The 19,905-nt window shown below is 32.9% G+C and overlaps 1 protein-coding gene across 26 annotated transcripts in view; it reads right to left on the minus strand.

Annotated features, from left to right (window-relative positions):
- Positions 1 to 4,906: 4,906 nt before the first annotated feature.
- The window catches only part of shi (dynamin-1 shibire), a 28,662-nt gene continuing 13,663 nt past the window's right edge, over positions 4,907 to 19,905 (minus strand). For 7 of the 26 annotated variants that reach the window (XM_071891200.1, XM_071891198.1, XM_071891201.1 and 4 more), the window contains exons 8-15: positions 19,440 to 19,597; positions 19,207 to 19,375; positions 17,497 to 17,742; positions 14,580 to 14,786; positions 14,324 to 14,508; positions 13,674 to 13,844; positions 11,117 to 11,513; positions 5,185 to 5,357 (exon numbers count right to left, since the gene is read on the minus strand). In XM_071891200.1, coding sequence (XP_071747301.1) covers positions 5,265 to 5,357; positions 11,117 to 11,513; positions 13,674 to 13,844; positions 14,324 to 14,508; positions 14,580 to 14,786; positions 17,497 to 17,742; positions 19,207 to 19,375; positions 19,440 to 19,597 — 1,626 coding nt within the window. In that variant the 3' untranslated portion in view covers positions 5,185 to 5,264. Of the gene's footprint in view, positions 5,358 to 7,543; positions 8,029 to 11,116; positions 11,514 to 11,758; positions 13,169 to 13,673; positions 13,845 to 14,323; positions 14,509 to 14,579; positions 14,787 to 16,697; positions 16,704 to 17,496; positions 17,743 to 19,206; positions 19,376 to 19,439; positions 19,598 to 19,905 lie in introns of those variants that run through there. The other 19 variants (XM_071891219.1, XM_071891218.1, XM_071891216.1 and 16 more) reach the window with 7 other exon arrangements.

Here is a 19,905-nt window from a genome sequence, read left to right on the forward strand (position 1 = left end):
TATTACTATAAATAGATGTGTGCCTCAGCTCTTTTAATCATGAACGTAGCTGCCCTTATCGGCAATGATGGCTTCTAGTTGGCGCCAGAAGACTATATGTAGAATGTAGTTATCTGTCATGGTATCCCAGTGCTGGCTGAAAGTGGCTTTAAGGACATTGGTGTTTGGATGACGGGCACTGTAGGCCTTCCCCTCTATATGCAATAAAACGGTGTAGTCGAGGGCGTTGGCATCAGGGCGGTAGTGTCAAAAAAAAAAGAAGATCAAAATACTCATTCAAAAGAGTTTTACAACGAAGGATATGGGGTCCTTTCATTGCTGTTGTCAAAAGTGGGTTCCCTCCCAACAAAAATAATCATGTGGACATCCCTGATTATGCTGTAATTTTTGACTTGACTTTTTAACGAAAATTACTCATTCATAGTATAGATTCTGATCCACATTATAAAGCTCAAACGTCCACAATCATTATAAAATATAACCTATCATATAAATAGTGATGGTAAAAATATGGAAAAACACATCATTACTTGTATTCGGTCACGCAACCTTTCCTCCGAAATGGAACGGGAGGAAGGCAACAAATTATTTGGTAGTAATTAACAAAGATTCTTGCAAGGTGCTGAACTGTTATACAAAAATTGTTGGGAATTGATGTTCTAAGTTTAAAAAGAGATAATTCAAATCCCACCAATCAATGTTCAGAACTCTGATTAGAGGAAAAGAAGGAGAAAAAGAGACAGTTGGAAAAAAATACTCCTAATTTATATCCTTGTCTCCTTCCTCTCTTGTCACAGCTGATTGTAGCTGATCTAATGAAACGTCATGATTATTATTATTTCTCTCCTCCTCAACAGTCTTCAAATTGTCAGGGTTACCATGTTCATTTTCGGTTTTTCTTTTTTTAACCATCCCCGTTATATCCTTTGCCTATAACAAAGGATAAATACGGAGTAGGATTTATGTTTATTACCGTCATGTTATGGCTGTTCGCAGCTAATTTAATAAAGCGTCAACACAGTTAATCTGTACTCTTACAAAACATTCTACAAATGGGAAGGGTGATCACGTTCATTTACCAAAGTAGTGGATAATATTATTTTCATTTTGATAATACACAAGGAGGAAAATCCAGTGGATAATGGGCATGTTAAAAAACCCCGAAAATCAACTTGGTAACCCTGACAATTAAAAAATATTTCGGGAAAGATCAGCTAGAATCAGCTGTGACAATCGAGGAGAAGGATATAAACAAGGACATTGGACAAAATTACTCCGATACGGATCCCTAATTCTACTCTGAGTTTAACAAGGACTTACAATTATAACTCCGTAACAAATCATCAGGTTTTTGAATATAATGGAATCTATTTAGAAAAGGATGTTCACTACTCCGGAATTAAATAATAATGACAAATGCTAAGGAAAAGAAAAATCCTTCTTTATACTACCAATTAAAAATTAACGGGCAAGCTAAAAAAAAACACCGGATTTTCATAATTTATTATATATTTATAGTGTTGTATATGGCTGCAGTACAGTACAGTCACCCTTGTCTGTCCTTAAATAAGGTAAAATGGATCCCTCGTGACGTCATTGAGGGTGTTTTTCCTTTTTTTAATTATGTGTTATATAATATAATATATCACAAAGTCAAAATATAATATGTTCATATTATATTGTGTCAGGAACGTAGGTAGCTAACTTCCATCATTTGCCGGGGGAAGGGAGTCTTAGCCCCAAAATTATCAACACAGTAATAGTAATAGATATATATTTTATATATCTCTGGAAAAAATATGGTGGGGCTTCTAGCTCCGCCACTGTATTGCATTATAATGAAAACAAATATTTCTTAAATGATATGTGCAATATTCTTAATATATATTTCATATATAATATTTGCCTTAATAAACATGGAAGTTCTTAGGAAAAATTCAAAGGAGTAGTCCCAAGGACTGAGAGTCCTAAAAACTGGCACTAAGTCTGTTTTGATTGGTCATAGACAATTTTAACACAAGCCGTTCCTAAGATTTTTTTTTTTTTTTTTGATAAATCTTTGTCAATTTTGACGGAATGTTTTAATTTCACCGAACAACATTACTAAGGTTTATCGCTCTTGACAAACATTTTGAAACTATGTTTTTTCTCATATATAAAGGGGAGAGTGAGGATACTTGTTACGGAGGAGACAAGTTACACACACTGCCAATAACTCTAAAATGTAAAGTTATCTTACCAGCCTTTTCTTATACAATTGAATAGATGTGTGCGCGTCTAAAACTGAACACTCTGAAATTTTTAAAAATAGTTAAATAACTCCGTAATTTTTAAAGTGGTCGACGAATTAATTTATTTAACATGAAAGATGCGAGTCTTATACACATATCTACTACATATGTTCTCCCCTACCAGCTCCAGCCTGGACCGGAACTTGCTGTATGACTTAACGATGAAGCTCTGGTCGAGGTTGGCTCAGGCATTCTTGAGCGCAGACTTCAGCTGGTCCTTGGACTTGTATTGGACTCCCAACAGCAACCCCCTTTAAACGCCCAAACACTGCAAAGTCAAGCGGCGAACAATCAGGCGAGTGAGGCCTTTTTCTTAAGCTTGTTGAGAAGAATCTTCGACCTTGCAAGGCGTTTTTCCTTGTCTACAGGGTTGAGGCTTGACGAAAGGGTTCTCTTGTAGACCTTAAGGCCAAGATCTTTCTTAACTAGCCGGTCCATGGTCCTTCTGCTAACATTGAACTCCCTGGAGAGGCCGCTGACCTTGCCTCTCCTGTCCTCGACAGACTTTTTCACGGCAGCAACCATTTCGCCCTACCTTCGAGGCCTTGACTTAGATCTTGTGGTCGCCTCAGGAGTCCCTTTGGCTACCACGCTGTAAACGGTGGTGCGGCTGCAGTTCAGAACCTTGGCAATTTCAGTGGGAGTTTTTCCCCGCGCAGAAAGTTCCAAAATTGCGACTCGACGTTTCTCCATATTATCAGCTTTTGTTTCAATGTTGCTATTTAGATTTTGCTGGATTTTTGTTTATAACTAGTCAAGACCCTTGCCTCGAACTATAAACTGGTTTCAACTCAATAAAATCACGAATAATTGCGTGCGTAAAATTTAAAGAAGTGTTCAGTTTTGGACCCGCACACTTCCTTTGTTTATCAAATCAATATAAAACTCGTGTTGCCTAATACTTACAGTTATAGAGAATTTCGACATTGAAATTTTGACAAAAAAGTAAACATTTTAGGTAAGTGTGTGTTGAGATATATTTCTATTATAAAACATTATATTTTTATTTTATTTCATTAAATGTCATAGTCTAGCATGTTGTTCAATTAATTATCATGCTTGTGATTTATTATTGACTTCAATATTCAGTTCCCATCATTCATTCTGATTCCAACTCTATGGAGGAGACTTGTTAGAGCCCATTTTGTTTTATTTATTTATGTTAAATGTGTAATAACAAATATTTACTTTATGCTGGCAAACTTGAATATATATGCTGAATATAACATATAGCAGTTCTTGCATGTTTCCTCTAGTTGCAACATGTCAAATCCTACCTGTACCATGTCTTCTCCTACTTTGTATCGTGTCTCCTCCTGGTGTATCAAGTATCCTACTTTTGGTGAGTTTCGAAAACACCAATAATTGGCTATTAATTATTGTACTTCATAAGAAATACTTTGGAATTATTTGTCTTAGTTATTTCATTACCTATGTCATTTTGGCCGGGCGTTGAATTATCTTTTAAATTGTGAAACTTGTGAAAGTTTTTAAAAAAATGATTTTTTGTTACATGTATCCTCACTGTCCCCTATGCCAAATTTGACAAATAAATTGTTAGAAAAGGTGTGGTAGACAAAATTTGACAAATAACTTTTTTGATAAATTAGTACAATTTCAAAAACTGTGACAACTAAAATATTTGACAAAAAATGTATTTGTTTTTTACACAATAGTATTCTGAAAAGTTTTCCACCCAACAAAAACACAAGAATCTTTTTTTTATTTTCGACATAGTATTCTTGTAAATCTACACACTACTACCAGCGATGTTCGCCTCCCTGTAACCCTTCCAAATAATACTTGGCGTTTTTCTCTGCAAAATAATTGTTCACGGGACCTTCTTTTTTTTTTGGCACACTTACTACGAGTTCGATTGATTTAGACGCCACAAATTTTAACACAAGAACCTTTTATATGTCTGTTATTGTTTGAATCTATTTAAAGGTTACACTTTATTTAACAAATATTCAATGACAGCTCCATACTCAATTGTGTCCATTTTCACAAAAACACTCCCATCAATTCAATGTTACATAACAACTTCGCCTCCAAAATGGCTGAAACTTTGGTGAGGTAACTGTCAACAGATGCTAGATAGATGTGACAAAAGAGACTAATAAAGAAATGAGAGACAAGATGGTTGAAATAAAAATTAAACAAAAACTATATATATGAATTATCTTCAGAATTCACGTAACATCAATAAAAAAAATATAGAATTAATAATACCCTTCCTAAATGATTCGGGTTATTTATTTTTGTTTTAAAATAACATAATTTATGCTATAAATACTATGGTTTTAAATAATAGTTTGTTTCTGTTTATTCTAAGGAAAAATACAGAACCCTGTCCGGAACATTGACTTCTATTAAATTACATTAGATGAATCTTAGTCAAAAGACGTGATATAACAATGAACTGCGCAAGAGATGAAAATAGCGCATATACTGAATTTTAGACGAATCAAAAGAAGTTTAAAAAAAAACCGTCTTCATAGATATACAGTTTTTATTTACGAGAGTTGCCATCTTCATGTTGAGGTTGAAAATTTTTCAGAACACCCTCGAATAACGATAAAAAAGGTGACAATGGAGTAACTGATATAACTGAGTAAGTATAGTTTATGCTTTAATAATATGCAGTATATATATAGATAGAGGTCACAAAGGAAAGGTATTAATCATGGAGGCATATGATATGTAGGAAGTAAGTAAGTGGTGGTAATATTGGTGTAGTGTGGTGTGTTGAGACTTGACAGATAAGATAGACTAGAAAGGACGATGCTTTTGATTTGATAAGGCTTGCTTCTCTGACAAATTCAGCAAGGGACGACACAATGATTGATTATTATAATTGATATGACAAGAGTAAGGAAGTAATATCAGTATAAAAGATGTAGGAAGTGATTGATTCTATGCATGTATTATTAAAAGGTAATATTGATCTCTTGGGAGAAACGATTCAGCTCTTTAAAAACATGCCAGGTATGGGAATGTAATATAAAAGTCGACGTAGACCATCACGGAAACTCTTCCTGCGGCGAGAAGTCTTGAATCGTCTTCCTAAATAAAGAACTCAAATGGGTCATCGTTATTGTTATGTGAGTTAAATATTATTGTTAGTAGATTGCAGATTGTGCGCAAACAGTAGATTCTCATGCTACGAGCTCGCCAACTCTTAATAGTAAGAAGAGAGCTCGTAGACAGAGGAGGATTAAGAAAGCTTTTAAAAGTCCTATGTATGTGAAGCAGCAAACTAAGCCCCCAAAAAGAAGGAATAATTATTATTTAGTTATATATTAGGACGGTCTTAGGGGTGTATTGGGTCCTGGCTCCGTGCTTGATAGGAGTCTTGTAGAGAGTAGATTTATCATATATTAATACATATTTTCTATAATAATAAAAAAGGTCAGTTGATAGAAAATGTCTTAATAAAAGAAAAGGTCTTATATATCTTTGCTCTAAGTCACCCTAACGGTCAAACCGGATCTGGGAATAGCTATGGATTAAAAAATATATATATATTTGAAGTTTAATTTTTACTTTTTGAATTTTTTTTTCAAAAAAATTCCATAAACCATGCCCTTGACTAAAGTCTACTAATTTTAATGACGGGTTTATTTTTAATTTTTTAAAATGACATTGTTTTTTTTTTTTTTTTTAAATATGCCTTCTGTCCCGTTTTTATTTTTTAATCAAGCGGAGGGCCCTAAAACCCTTATAAAACCGACACCACTTGATACATACCAACAAAGTACAAAATATACCCACAGCATCTAGCTACGAAGAAATCATAGGCGGAGTTTGAAATGTATACTAGGGGGAGCAAATTGAATATATTTACATACTATGAATATAAAATGTACAGGGTGGGGACACTCGGGCCAAACTCCACCTATGGACAAAAGCATATGTACAACATAAAATGAGTTCATTTCCCAAACCAGTCATTTCCATAATTCTATTTTTGATAATATCAAGCAAATTCTATCATTCATTATATATCAAATGGTTAATATTTAAAATATATATAGCCAATCTCTAATATGTACATTCTCAACCATATCCTACCCATAACAAAGTGCTTGATAACCTCGTTAATTTAGCATTGTATTTTATCTCGAAGACAGTTATTTACAGGAATATAACTGATTTTGAGCCTTAAAAAAGGCACTGAATAATGTGATTAACAATGGAATTCTAGAGACCTGGAATAATCACCACGCATAATTGGTATTCCCACATGAGGGAATATAAAAGGAGTGATGTGTTATATAAAAAAAGGAAAACTGCATTTCTTCAAAAGGGAGAAATGGAGACAAACTCGCTATCCCATGTGGGTATGTTGTATACAAGTTGTGATTTTGTACAAGAGTCAACCAAAAATGAGATGAATGACTTTATACAAAGGATTTACAGAACTTAGAATGAGGACTATGTAATCATCCAATATTCAATGGATTATTCTAATATTAATGCTGTAATGTCTAACTCTTTTAATATAAATTATAAGCATATCTGTAACCTGTGGTAGAGTATAATATTCAAATGCCCAGAGTTATAATACTCAAATACGTAATAACCATGGCATTTGAATAGATCAAAATAAAATGATAGTATCCGTTTATAGTTGGTAGTGTTGGATCAGTCCTAGGACTATCGTTTTATTTTCTTCACTCATAGCTAGGATTGAAGAGTTTAATACGTTTTAGTCCCACATCTCCTACAGGGGTACATATAGTGTCTCTTTGAAAATTGTGATGCAACTGGAGCGACTCAAATGACGTCGCTAGTCATAACTACGACATTTCAGCTGTTGTAGCAAGTTTATTAGGACCGAACTTATAGAACTGGAGTCTTTTAAGACTGATCCAACCCTAATTACTGGTCATAGAAATGACCCATATTGTAGTTAAATAATGCATTCAAAGAGAAAGAAATTACAACTTGTATACGACATCTATATAATTCAACAACTGGTTTGCTGATTTTAACCAAGGGAATATACACAGAGAAAAGTTGAAAATATGTGGAAATGACTGTTTTTGAAAATGAAATAAGTATTATATTAAATTATAAATCGTATTTTCCCCCCGAAAACAGAAAATATTATATGTCAGGTTTTTTTTTTGTTTGTTTTTTCTAATTTTCGTAGCACACATCATACTAAAGGCACTTCATTAAGTATGTTTATAATTAATTGTAGGTAGGTAGGAGACAAATAATTAGGTAAAATGGAAAGACATCAATTATTTCTCTCCTATTATTATTTCAATAATTATGACAACAATATATATATATATATGTTTATAGTAATTGCAATATTAATAATTGAAATTAAGATAAATATAGAAGAAGAAAATGACTTGAACAACAGACAAAATAACAGAAGCAAAAGAAAGTAGTTGTAAAAAATTTATCAAAAAATATGTAATATTTGAAGTAGCTTTTGCGCGCGCACACCCTGACAAACAATGAAAGAATTTCTTTGAAAATTATTTTCTTTAAAAAAATAAATAATTTCTTTTATAGACAGAGAGATAACTAAAGAGATTTGTGTCCCCCTTCATAGAATGACAAAGAAAGTGAAAAAAAAATATATTCGATATATATATATTCCTAATTTTACGACAAATTTCCATTCATGTAATTGATTCGATTCTCCACATTAGGTTTATTACCAGGAACCAAAGGCCTGTCCGGAACTCGAGGAGGTACGTTAGGGATTGGACGCCTAAGCAAAAAGAGAATTCAGGGATTAGAGGTTTGTTACAAGAGCAAAACAGGGTACAGATATTACATATGTGGTTTTTAAGACACAAAAGCAAGCTAGAATTTGATTGGTCTTCAAATTGAGTCTGGATTATAATTACAGTCAAATCCTGATATAATAGAAATACCCGTATAGTCATGGCTCTCTCAGATAGGCATTTTGTATAGAAGAAACATGAAGTCAAATATCCGCTTAAAGTCAACTTTTCCCTCCCTCCCCCTTGGGTATCAATTAGTGTTTTAAGTGATTTTTGGTTTTCAACTGCTTACACAGTTTTAAACAGCTTTTTGTTATTTCAAAAAATACTGTTTAAACTAAAAAATAGCTTAAATAGGGATATGGGGACTCAATAAAAAATACAAAAATTAATTTTTTGGGTAAAAAAATTCAATTCAAAACTTTTAGAAAAAAAATTTCAAATAATAAATATTGTAGATTAAAGTTGAAAAATCCTAATCTATTTACGAAAAATTAAATTTTTAAGAAAAAAAATTCAAAAATCCATATCCATTGTCAAAAAATTAATTTTTGTAGGAAAAAATTTAAAATCTACAACTGTTCAAAATAAAAATAAAAATTCTTAGCTACTCACAAAAAAATTAAATTTATTTAGAAAAATATTTTTATTATATTTTTCAAATATTACAATTCCTAGTAAAAAAAAAATATTTAAATTCCTGCGGGCGCCCCTGAGTTATGTACAACTGCTCAAATATTCTTTCAAAATTTCAAATACCCCCATTTGAGAACCACTGTATTAAAGTATAAATATGAATCCATTTCAGAATCGAAAATAGTGGAGTCCACCTGTTTCACTATTGATTTTATCCGTTCATATGTAGGAAATTGTAAATAAATTATTTTTTACTAGAACAATAATAAAAATTGTGTTTTATGAAATGAAATTTCAAACTAAATAAATTGAATAATGATTATAGAATGTGAAAATGAAATCATTTTACTTTTGTAGCAATTATGGACCTTAACTGGATAATGTTGCTGGCGGGCAACTTTTCGCTTTTATTTTACTTATTTTTAATTCATGAGAGAAAGACTTAAGACATTAAGCCACGACTTCAATACCCTCTTTCATTTCATAACTAAGGCGGGAACAAGAAAAATCCGCGTTATATGACATCCTTGTTGGAGGGGACTTTTTTTATGGGAGATGTTATTTTTCAAAGTTCACTTTTTACTATATTTCCTTTGCGTTTAATGTTTTCTTCGGACAATAAAATTTTTAAAAAAAACCTTGTTAAAATTTAATCATAACCTGGCATATACTTGATTTTTAATCCGGTCATTTCAATATTGTAATATTTAAATAATGGGAACTTAACCAATATTTATTCAGTAACCCTTTTAATTGCGAGTTTGTATAATAAATAAGTGAACCAAAAGTTTTAACTCTAGGTATCAAATAAAATAACTTCAAGACACTACCCTTATGCTAAATTGTACACTTTTATTATATGAAAATAAAGGCATAGTATGAACGAACTCCTCAACACCTACAAAAAGTATTCTTTAACACAACATATAGTTTTTTTTTATAATTTATTTTCTTAATATAAAAAACGCATTATCGCACTATACAATCATAGTAATTCCAAACACCACGTTATGAGAAATCCACAGTGTTTGAAACAGCGTTATTGGGGGACCTCCAGTATTCTACAAATAGAAAAAATAGCCTTGAGTTGGTCAATAAAAAAGAAGGATTATAAAAGAGTAGAATTCCTTGCTTAAAGTAGACTTAGTTCATTGTGATATTGATGGATCATATTTGAAAGGAGCCAACTACAATTTCATATGATCAGGGGCGTCTACAGGATTATATTTATGGGAGTGCTTAGTTTTTGGATTAAAAAAAATGAAAAATTCTTTTTTTTTGGAAAAAAAAATTGAAAAATCCACCGCTATTCACAAAATATTATTTTTTTTGGAAAAAAAAATTAAATTAACTTTTTGAAAAAAAAGTTCAAATATAAAATTTTCTAATAAACAGCAATTCCTTTTTTGGGGGCTAGAGGGGATACAGCCCCTCCAGCCCACACCCTGCGAACGCCCCTGATAATTTGTACAAAAGCTCTAAAATACCTATAGTTATCAACATTTGTTGGTTATCTAAACTCATCCGAGACATTTGGAATACAATGCCTAAAGTTAGATAGAAAATATTTGGCTGAATATTTACGTATAGGATTCCCAAAAAGGGTTCATGACTACTCCAATCTTTGATTTGTATTCAAGATTCCTTTTATGATAACTCACCACATACGTATATCAATAAGTAAAAATTATGTACTAAAAAAAAGAAAATGTTTGAAAATTAATAGGATATGATGATAGGTTATTAATCGTTTCTTATTATTAATGGATTACTATCTAACTAGGGGAGTTTATTTGTTAATATTTGTTTAGTTATTAAACATTAATGATTACTATTAGGTATCTACCATATGTTTAGGTTATTAATGAAGAGACTAACTAACTAAATAGAAGAAAATGTGTATTTGTCAGAAAAGGAAGAATCTCTTTAATAGTCGGAGGGACTTCTCGTGGTGGTTCTGTATGAATATTTCGAATAGCTAGATGGGCGGTAAGTGTCTAAGGAAGAGGAAGAGTATTTGGAGGAACGAGAATAAGAATTGTCAAGGGAACTTCTCATGCTGTATCGGTTGGAAAGAAGGGAGGAGGAAGTGTATCTGGATGAGGAGGAAGAATAAGAGGAAGGCATATTATGGTAGGATGAGATTCTGGACGGTGATGTGAGTAAAGACGATGATAATTTCGTCGTCATTGAACTAGTCTTTTTTGTCGAAGGAGGACGAGATCTTTCTAGAGATACAGAGCTCGATGAAGGAGGCCTATAAGCGGATGTATCCACCTCCTTATTGTCATTCTCAACTATAATCTGTGAGGAGGGGCTTTGTGAAACAAGAGTAGGAGTTTGGGGTTTAATTGGCTCTAGATGTTTCTTTGGTGGATCTGGCCATAGATCAATTTGCTGTTGTGATTGTAGTTGTAGCTCTTCTTTCTTTCTCACCTTGGTGATGACTACGTTGTTGTTGTTGTTGGAAGGAGCCTCCCTGGTGAGTGGTTGTTGTTTCTTTGATTTGGGAGCAGGAAGAAGTGGGGCCTTTCTCTTCTTTTTCTTAGTTGAGACCCGAGATGGATCTCCTCGAGTTTTCTTACTTAGGAAAAAGGATCGAAGACCCCCTCCTCTTTGTCGATTGGATGAAGAGTTTGTCTTTTTGGAAGATGAGTGTTGAGGTGAGGGGGTCCTCCTTGTCCCTTCATCTTCTTCTTCATTCTTCTCTTCTGGAAGGGACTTTCCATCACTTTCCCCTCTACCATTCTGTCTCCCCACAGCCTCAGGTTCATCACTCAAAAATGGATTTCTATCTCCTCCCTCATCCGAAACTTCCTCTTCCGTCATATTACTATACATAATATAAACATATATAAAATAAATCAAAAGGATTCACGAAACCCTCTTCTGGTATTATTTGTTATTAGTAGGTGAAGAAACAACAGAGCAGATTAAAGTGGAGATCTCAAAGCCTTTATTGATGGATTAACTAATGAATTAATTAAGCTTGTAAGTAAACAAACCGAAGCAGCAGTATCAAAAGAAAGAAGTAAAGAAATCACACAACGTAGAAAAACAAAGGAAATCAAATAAATATATATATATATGTTATATATTTTGATATCATATTGTATATATATAATTAATGCATATATTATATTAATTATAGTGTTGTGGTGTGTGTAGAGAAGAAAACACAAATACTACTTTTATTAGTTATTATACAATATTTCATCATTAACAAACAAAGAAACTAACAAACAAAATATTAGCCATCATCCACCTCATAGTCAATACATATCAATAAGAATAATTAGTTATCAATCACCCACCCATTACCCATTAGAGGATCAAAATTGTAATAACAAAACAACTACACCCTAAATAATAAATCCCCTTATCTTAATGAGGACGACCTATAAGCAATGATTGACCCATACGGAGGATGATGGAGGATAATTATGAATTATTATATAATGTAGATACATCAACAACTAATGAGGGGGGCCGGGGGATATAAAATATTATTATCTTCTATATTTTTTAAGGAATAATAAAATAATCAAGCAATGATTTATTAATAATTTAAAGAGGACAAAAAAGAGTAACTATTTTCCAAAATTGTAATTCGTAGTGGGGAAGGAAGAGAGATCATACAGACACACTCACTTTATATGCTATAAGTAATAATGAATTAAAGGTAATGGATATTTATGAATGCTTTGCTGGCGGTGATATCATATCATTTCAGTGGGGGAGGGGGGCGAAATACCACAAATATGGCGTGGATCACTAATGTAAGATTCTCTCTCCCGTCTTCTACTAACTAGAAAACCTCCCATCCCCAATTTAAAATAAAAAGGAGAAGCATCATCATAGGATAGGATGGTACATAATGGCGTAGTAATACTACTTCCGTCGTCCACCTCCAAAAGCAGAGGATAAAGCACTCGAAAACTGTTTTTCCACTTCCTTAGCCGCAGCTTGAGCAACGACTTGAGTAGCCGCTTGAGTAGCCGCTTGTTGAACCTGTTGCCCCATAGCTCCAATTGCGGATTGCATCCCTGCAGCGGCTTGATTTAATCCACGACTAGCAGGAGTAAGTGAACAGAAGACGTGATAGGCAAGCAGCAAGGAGTAAAAAAAATAATAATAATAAAGATTGTATTGAAATAGTTGAAGAAAGTTAGACACGTTTGACTTAGTTGTCATTCAATAAAGTACAATTACAAATTTGGAAAATAGTTTTGTTCTTATGCATTTTATCATTCTGTGTGTGTGTGTGTAAAATTCGTAATTGCTAATACAAGTGTTTTGTTCAAAAAAAAAAATGAAAAAAAAAACACAATAAGGATATTAATGATAATAGTTATAATGAAAAACAAAATCAACTTAATCTTTTTCTAATTCAAAAAGTTAAGAGTAATTTATTAAATTATTATTAATGCAATTCTTCTAAAGAGTTTTATAACATAACACATTATGTATATTTAAATTTATCGACGGCTGTATGTATGTAGAAATGATATTCAAGGTCCAAATGCAGCGTGTGTATGAGTGTGTGTGTGTGTGTCAATGAGTGGATAATGGAAAAAAAAGAAGAAAAAAATACATGTCAGTAATTGAAATTAGTCAAAAATAATTTGAAGATTTTTGTGATTTGTTTTTTTTTTACAGTTTTTTTGTTCTTCAAAATAGCCATCGAACCCCATGGGATCGATAAATTTAAGAAGGAAAGCACTGTCAATGAATTGCAGTCCATGAAAGGATTAATTCACACAAATTCAAACAAAATAGTATTACTCTTGTTAATAAATTATATAATTACATAAATGTTTATACAGTATCAAACATTTGCTATCAATTGATATTCCGAGGATATTTAATCATAAATATTTTTTGCAATTAAAATCAAAGAGAATCAACTACAATTCACCTCATTTTAGTACTATTATAAAATTTGGGTGTAGTAGAAGTAGTTGTAGTAGATTCTGATTAGCTCAATACTTACGTCGGGATCATAGGAGGGGGAAGTCCACCTCCAGGACGTCCTGGTGGTGGTGGTGCTCCGCCTGGTCTACTTGGAACAGCAGGTGCACTACGAGGAGGTTGAGGTGGTTGTCTCGAGGAAGGCGGAGGTGGGTTTCGTCTAAGACCGCCTGGCGAAGGAGGAGCATTCGAACTATTAAAAAAAAGAAAAACCTATCAGGTACATTTGAATTTTATAAGCAGTGATGAAAATCCTGTATAGGATGGGCATGTTAAAAAAAAAACTGAAAATCAACATAGTAATCCTGACAATTTGAGGAATGTTTTGATCAGCTACAATCAGCTGTGAAAAGGGGGAGGATAAGAAAGAAATGAACTACACACATTAATTACACTGATGTCGATTCCCAATTCTACTCTGAGTCCTATAAGGACATAGAATTATAACTCCGCAACAAATCCTCAAGGTCTTTTATGAGCACGCAGGAAGGATGAATCTGGTTTTGAATATAATTGAATAAATTTAGGAAAGGATGTTGACTACTTAAGAGTTAAATAATAATCACAACTGCAAAGGAAAAGAAAATTCTTTCTTTATACTACCAATTCCAAAAAAGTGGGCCAGCTAAAAAAATCACAGGATTTACACAACTAATTATAAGAGAGCCTTACGATATAGGAGTGCCAAGATTTGAGGATCCCATCCAGTCACCCCTTAGAGGTGCAGGTGTAGGAGTGCTTACTGTAGCCATGGAGACATCTCCAATAATCTTGAGAGCTTCTTTACAGGCATGATACATCCGTAACATTTCTTCTCTCTTGATGGCCTCATCAGCAGATTCCTCCATCATGTTTTGCTATAATGGAGGGAAAAAAGAGTTGCGAATGATTAAATCTATGAGTGTACCTATATCATCAATTCACTTACTGTATCACCGGTTGCATACAAACAGGCAAGAAGCTCGGAGTTGATGAAGGCCTTCACATCATTGATCATTAGAAACATGATTGTCTTTGGAACGAGATCCCGACACGTCTTCGTGACTATTTTCATATAGGAATCCACAAGATTGCGAATGGTCTCAACTTGACGCTCCAATTGAGGATCCACTGAGCCTAATGACGTATCCGCCGCCTAAATATTGAGAAAATGTACATTAGTGGATTTTGAAAACTATTGAGTTCATAGAGTGAGAAAACAAGACAGGCCTACAAATCAATCTACGTCAGTCTCAGCTTCTGACATGATAAATAAAATCATTATTACATGGAGTATTAGTGTAGAAGCATAAAAACTTCAATCAGTAGTTTCAATAATTATATAATATTAATGTTAATCTCCTTAATGACGTGTGTTAAAAGACAAATCTTGAGATAGGTATGCATTAATCTTAAAAAAGAAAAATATATAAATCTCCTAATTATACATGAGGATCTCCGAATGATAATCTTTTTTTTCCCTTTTTTTTTTAAGTTTCGAAAAAAAAAAAAAAAATGTTTAGTTTTAGTAAGTTTCAACGCGTATATCTTTAGAGATGCGTGCTGGGATATGTAAGTTACAATTCAGACTCAGGCATCTTTTAGATGTACCCTTTGACTTTTATTCAAAAATATCAAGTTACTTCCAAGAGTTTTATTTGGGGGGAGGGTGTGGGACATCATAAAAATGTGATTAACACATTTAAGTAATAATGATCAAAATAGAAGAAAAAAAAATACATATTTGTGAAGACATTCCACAGCATTTTTTATCTCTCCGTCCATAGATTTTAAATTAACTTTTCATATTTTTACCCGGCCCTTGTCCCAAAAATATCCTTCTAATTCTTGAGTAAAAATATAGACATTCAGGCACGTCCACTTAGGCTAGGCTGGAGGGACTTTCCAAACAAATTAATTTTTGAAATTTTGAAAAACCAAGCCAAGGGGGGGGCCCCTAAAAATATAGAAACCTGCGAACGCCCCCTACGTTATTGATAAAATAACTCCGAAATGTGTCTATAACGATCTTATTTATCAAGATTTCGAGCTAATTTTTTTATGTATTAAAAAAAAAAAAAAAAAAACCTAAAAATCAAATCCATGAAAAAGTTTGTTATACCCCTTATCCTCGACAGACCCTCATATATATGTATATTTAAAAAAAAAAAAAACAAGAAAAGAAAAGTGGGTTAATAATAATATGTTATAAAGAGTCTCAATAATTGTGTCACACTATTGCGTTTCCGAAATGTTAGGCCAGCTCGTTTATGGAGCAGAGCTGGATACATATTAGGTTTCGAACTGGAAATCCAAGACCGGTTATATTCTTTGTTGAACCGAACTAATTCAGTCCAACAAAAAGCTCGGTTTTGACAGGTTCCATAGAAAAATTCGGTCTATTTCGGTCGAAAAAATCTGTGAATGAGACAACCTTTAATTATCATGACTAATACGTAAAAATTAATGATCTATTCATTAAAACCCGACAGGATATATATCTGACATTTTTTGACAACGATTAAGATGGATTGAATTGCAAAAAGAAAGAAAAGAAATGGCTTTTTACTTTATCACAATAATAACAGGGGCGTACGCAGGGGGGGTAGGATGGAGAAGCTGTAGCACCCTCCCCCCCTCCCCATATCCAAAAAATTTTATTCTTCCAAAAAAATTAATTTTTTGTGAATAGCCATCTATTTTTGAAATTATTTTTCCAAAAAATTATTATTTATAATTTAAATTTTCTAACTCTTTTCCAAAAAATAATTTTTTTGTGAACAGCTGTGGAAAACCAAGCTCATCACCCCTCCCAAAAAAAAAAACAATAATAATAATATTGCGGACGCCCCTGAATAATCCTTAAGAAAAGGGGCTAAATACTCTCCATAAAGATCCAATATCCATCGGGCTTTAAAACATACATAATATTAGTATTATCCATGCTTTCAGTTAAAAAAAGGTTAAAATTGAGTTAAATGAACACTATGTACAGAATATGTGCGTTAGTAGTAGATAATTATTAATAATAAGTTATCACACATGCAGTTCCACAAAAGGGTCTTACCGTGTCCTGATAAAAGACAAACCACAACCACAAAGGAAGAAGAAAAAAAAAAGAAAAATAATAATAATTAATAATAAAAACGTGAACAAAAAAAATCAATTGAGAAAGTAATGAAATGGCCATCAAAAAACAATACGAGGGAAGTTTAAATAGTCCGAGAGATGACACTACTAGCGCAGTTGTGTTTTGTTAATATTATCAATTATGGTAATAGCTCTATGGTGTATCATCCCTTAGAAGAGCACACACTAACTTTAAGCCAGATCGGTCTATTTCTTTCTGTTTAGCATTCGTTTGAATAGAGGAAGTGGAGCGATTTTCAAAAAATGGACGAAAAAGAATTTGGTGTGTTGATTAAACATTACTTTATGCAAGGCAAAACGCCTTAGGAGATTAAAAATAAGATTGATAAACATTAGGGCGACTCTGTTCCTTCAATTGGAACAATTTATTAGTGGTTTTAAATTTTTCAGAGTGGCCATATGGGCACAAGTGTCGCGATCTTTGATAAAATCCCTGATTTGGGTAATGAAAATTGGTGCCTGTTCTTCCAAGAGATGCTACTAAGTAAACATAACCTCAATACGTGCCAGTAGTGCCATTTCTCGGACTTTGTACGGACTTTTCAAACGATCCTCGTATATGTATTAGCAAAACGAAAGAAATAAAAAAAAATACAATCTGACTCCGAATAAGAAAATAATTATTAACTAATTAATGGAATAAAAAAAGAGTAAGCAACATATTGATGAACCTGAATAGGAATTATCCTTCCCTTCTTTATATATACATGACTTACCTCTGAATCCCCATTAAGAGCCTCTGAGCTTTTCTCAGGATACACTCCCGCACGGAGGAAAGAAGCTTTCCAAGAGTCCACGTCATCTTGCGTCTCACATGAGAGCTCCAGAGACTTATAGTCCTTGTAAATGTTACGATTTTCTGGATTGTACACAGCAAACATATGACGTCGTGACATGAAACCAGCCTCCATGTCTCTCAACTTTAAGTTGTCCAAGGGAAGCATGTACTTCTTGTCTTTTTCCTAAACATTAAGGAGGAGGTTCAATAATTAATTGTTACAGAATAATGCAAAGGTGTCATATACAAAGTACGTACACAGATGGGAGGGTATTGAAATTGAAAAAAAAGAAGCGATAATGCACGTCTATAAAAATAAAGCAAAGAATGTCTCTCTGAATGTCTGTATATATGACAGCAAATCACCGGATGCACAATATACAGCTCACCCTGATGTATATGACGTACTTATTTTTGATCTAAGAAATAATATTAATTATTAATGAAGGATTGCAGGCGTGTGCATGAACGAGGTCTGTTCGAAAAGTAAATTGACTTTGTATTCTTAGGAAAAAAAGACTTATTTATTCATCAATATTTATGTCGTCTCCCCTTCAGATATAATACACTTCTACTAACACTTCTTTCAATCCTCGAAGCACATCTCATAAGCACTTTTTCGTATAGCCTGGAGCTCTTCCAGCGATGCAATCTTTATATCCTCAATCGTTGCAAACCTCAGTCCTTTCATACCATAACTATATCCCCCTGATTTGCCAGCACTTATTACCCTTTTGAGCAAATCATCATTGACGTCTGTCAACAGCTCATGACCGATGATCATGCGACGATTATTTTGGGTAAAAATTAAGCAGTTTCACTGACATTCGTCTCATGCCCAAAACGTTAAAAAAATGTATCTCAATATCATCTGTCGTTAACGTGCTTGGGCGTCCAGAGTGAGGCTTGTCCTTAGAATCTTCCCAGCCATTTTTTTATTACTCAGAACAATTTCACCAATTGCCAATATCAACATTGAATGTGTTTGAAAGCACTTAATTTCATTTTTTACACAAAATTTGATGCAAAATACTTCTAACATGTATTCCTCTCACAGACAAACACAACATATTATAAACAGTAAATTATGTTCGTGGCGAGTGTACTAGCATAAAATAAATAAAGCGCACCAAATATACGATGCCCGTGAAATTTGAAAAGTTCCATAACTTTTTGAACATACCTTGTATAACAAGATGACTGTTTCTGTTTGTTTTTGCTATTGGTATCTTATATATACCATAATTCATATACATTTACATTATATTATGATAAGATTTGAAAGAACTGTCATGTTGAAATAAATTTAGCTTGTTTTTTGGGTTTTTTTTAGATTAAAGTACTCTTCAGTCATCACAACATATTATTTTTTTCATTCTTAAACTCTTTTATTATTCTTTCATTCATGTGGAGGGAACAGGTCCTATTAATTGATAAAAGTATTGAGTAGTTACGTGAGAGTGTACTCATGAAAAATGGAGAGTAACACTGAGGATTTCTTCTATATTATTCCAGCAAAATTTGGTCTTATAGCCGAAGCCTAATTACTTGGGACAAAGTCGTCAAGTATTACTACAAGTACTTAATAAGGAAAGTGCGCACATACTTTGTATCTGGTCTGTAACGATGATATAATATATATATATACCTCTTCATCCTTGAACCAGGAGAGTGACTCAGATGTAAGAACAAACCAATAGTCTCTGGAGCCTCCTTTCATAATGCCCAAATTATGAATAGACATGTATCCCTTACGAATAACTTGATTCCCAAGTTTACGTCCAGTCTTTTCAGCATTTTGCGTCGTGTTCTGAGCACTGTAAGAAAGAGGAAATTAAATGGGATATGATGAAATGACTCAAAAGTTATTTTTATATTTACTTGGCGAATCCAATGAAATCCTCATGATTAGTATTCATATAAGCCAATTCACTGTCTATAAGTAACAATATTTGATCCTTGCATTTTTGCTCCTTTTCTCTTATATAAGTCGTAATGATTCTTTCTGTTTCTTCCCTTAGACGAGGATATCTATTCATCTAAAGAGCACACACAGGGTTCAATTAGATATATATACATATATGTATAAATAGAGGGTTTAGGGTGTCAATGCATTTGGATTTAACATTAGGTTGGATAATTCATTTTGTTATGATACAAATCAATGTACATCATTCCAAGGAATTTCAAAAAATAATATTTAGAGAGCGCTCCCAACAATTTTGAACTTCAGATAATTTACGGTTTTTTTTTTTTTTTTTTGGTAAAAAATTCTTCATTTCTATGATAATTATTATTTATTCAAATACATGGAGAGACATTAAAATTCAATAATCATTTCTAATTT

The sequence above is a fragment of the Lepeophtheirus salmonis genome, chromosome 9 (genome assembly GCF_016086655.4).
Source record: "Lepeophtheirus salmonis chromosome 9, UVic_Lsal_1.4, whole genome shotgun sequence".
Classification (NCBI taxonomy): domain Eukaryota; kingdom Metazoa; phylum Arthropoda; class Copepoda; order Siphonostomatoida; family Caligidae; genus Lepeophtheirus; species Lepeophtheirus salmonis.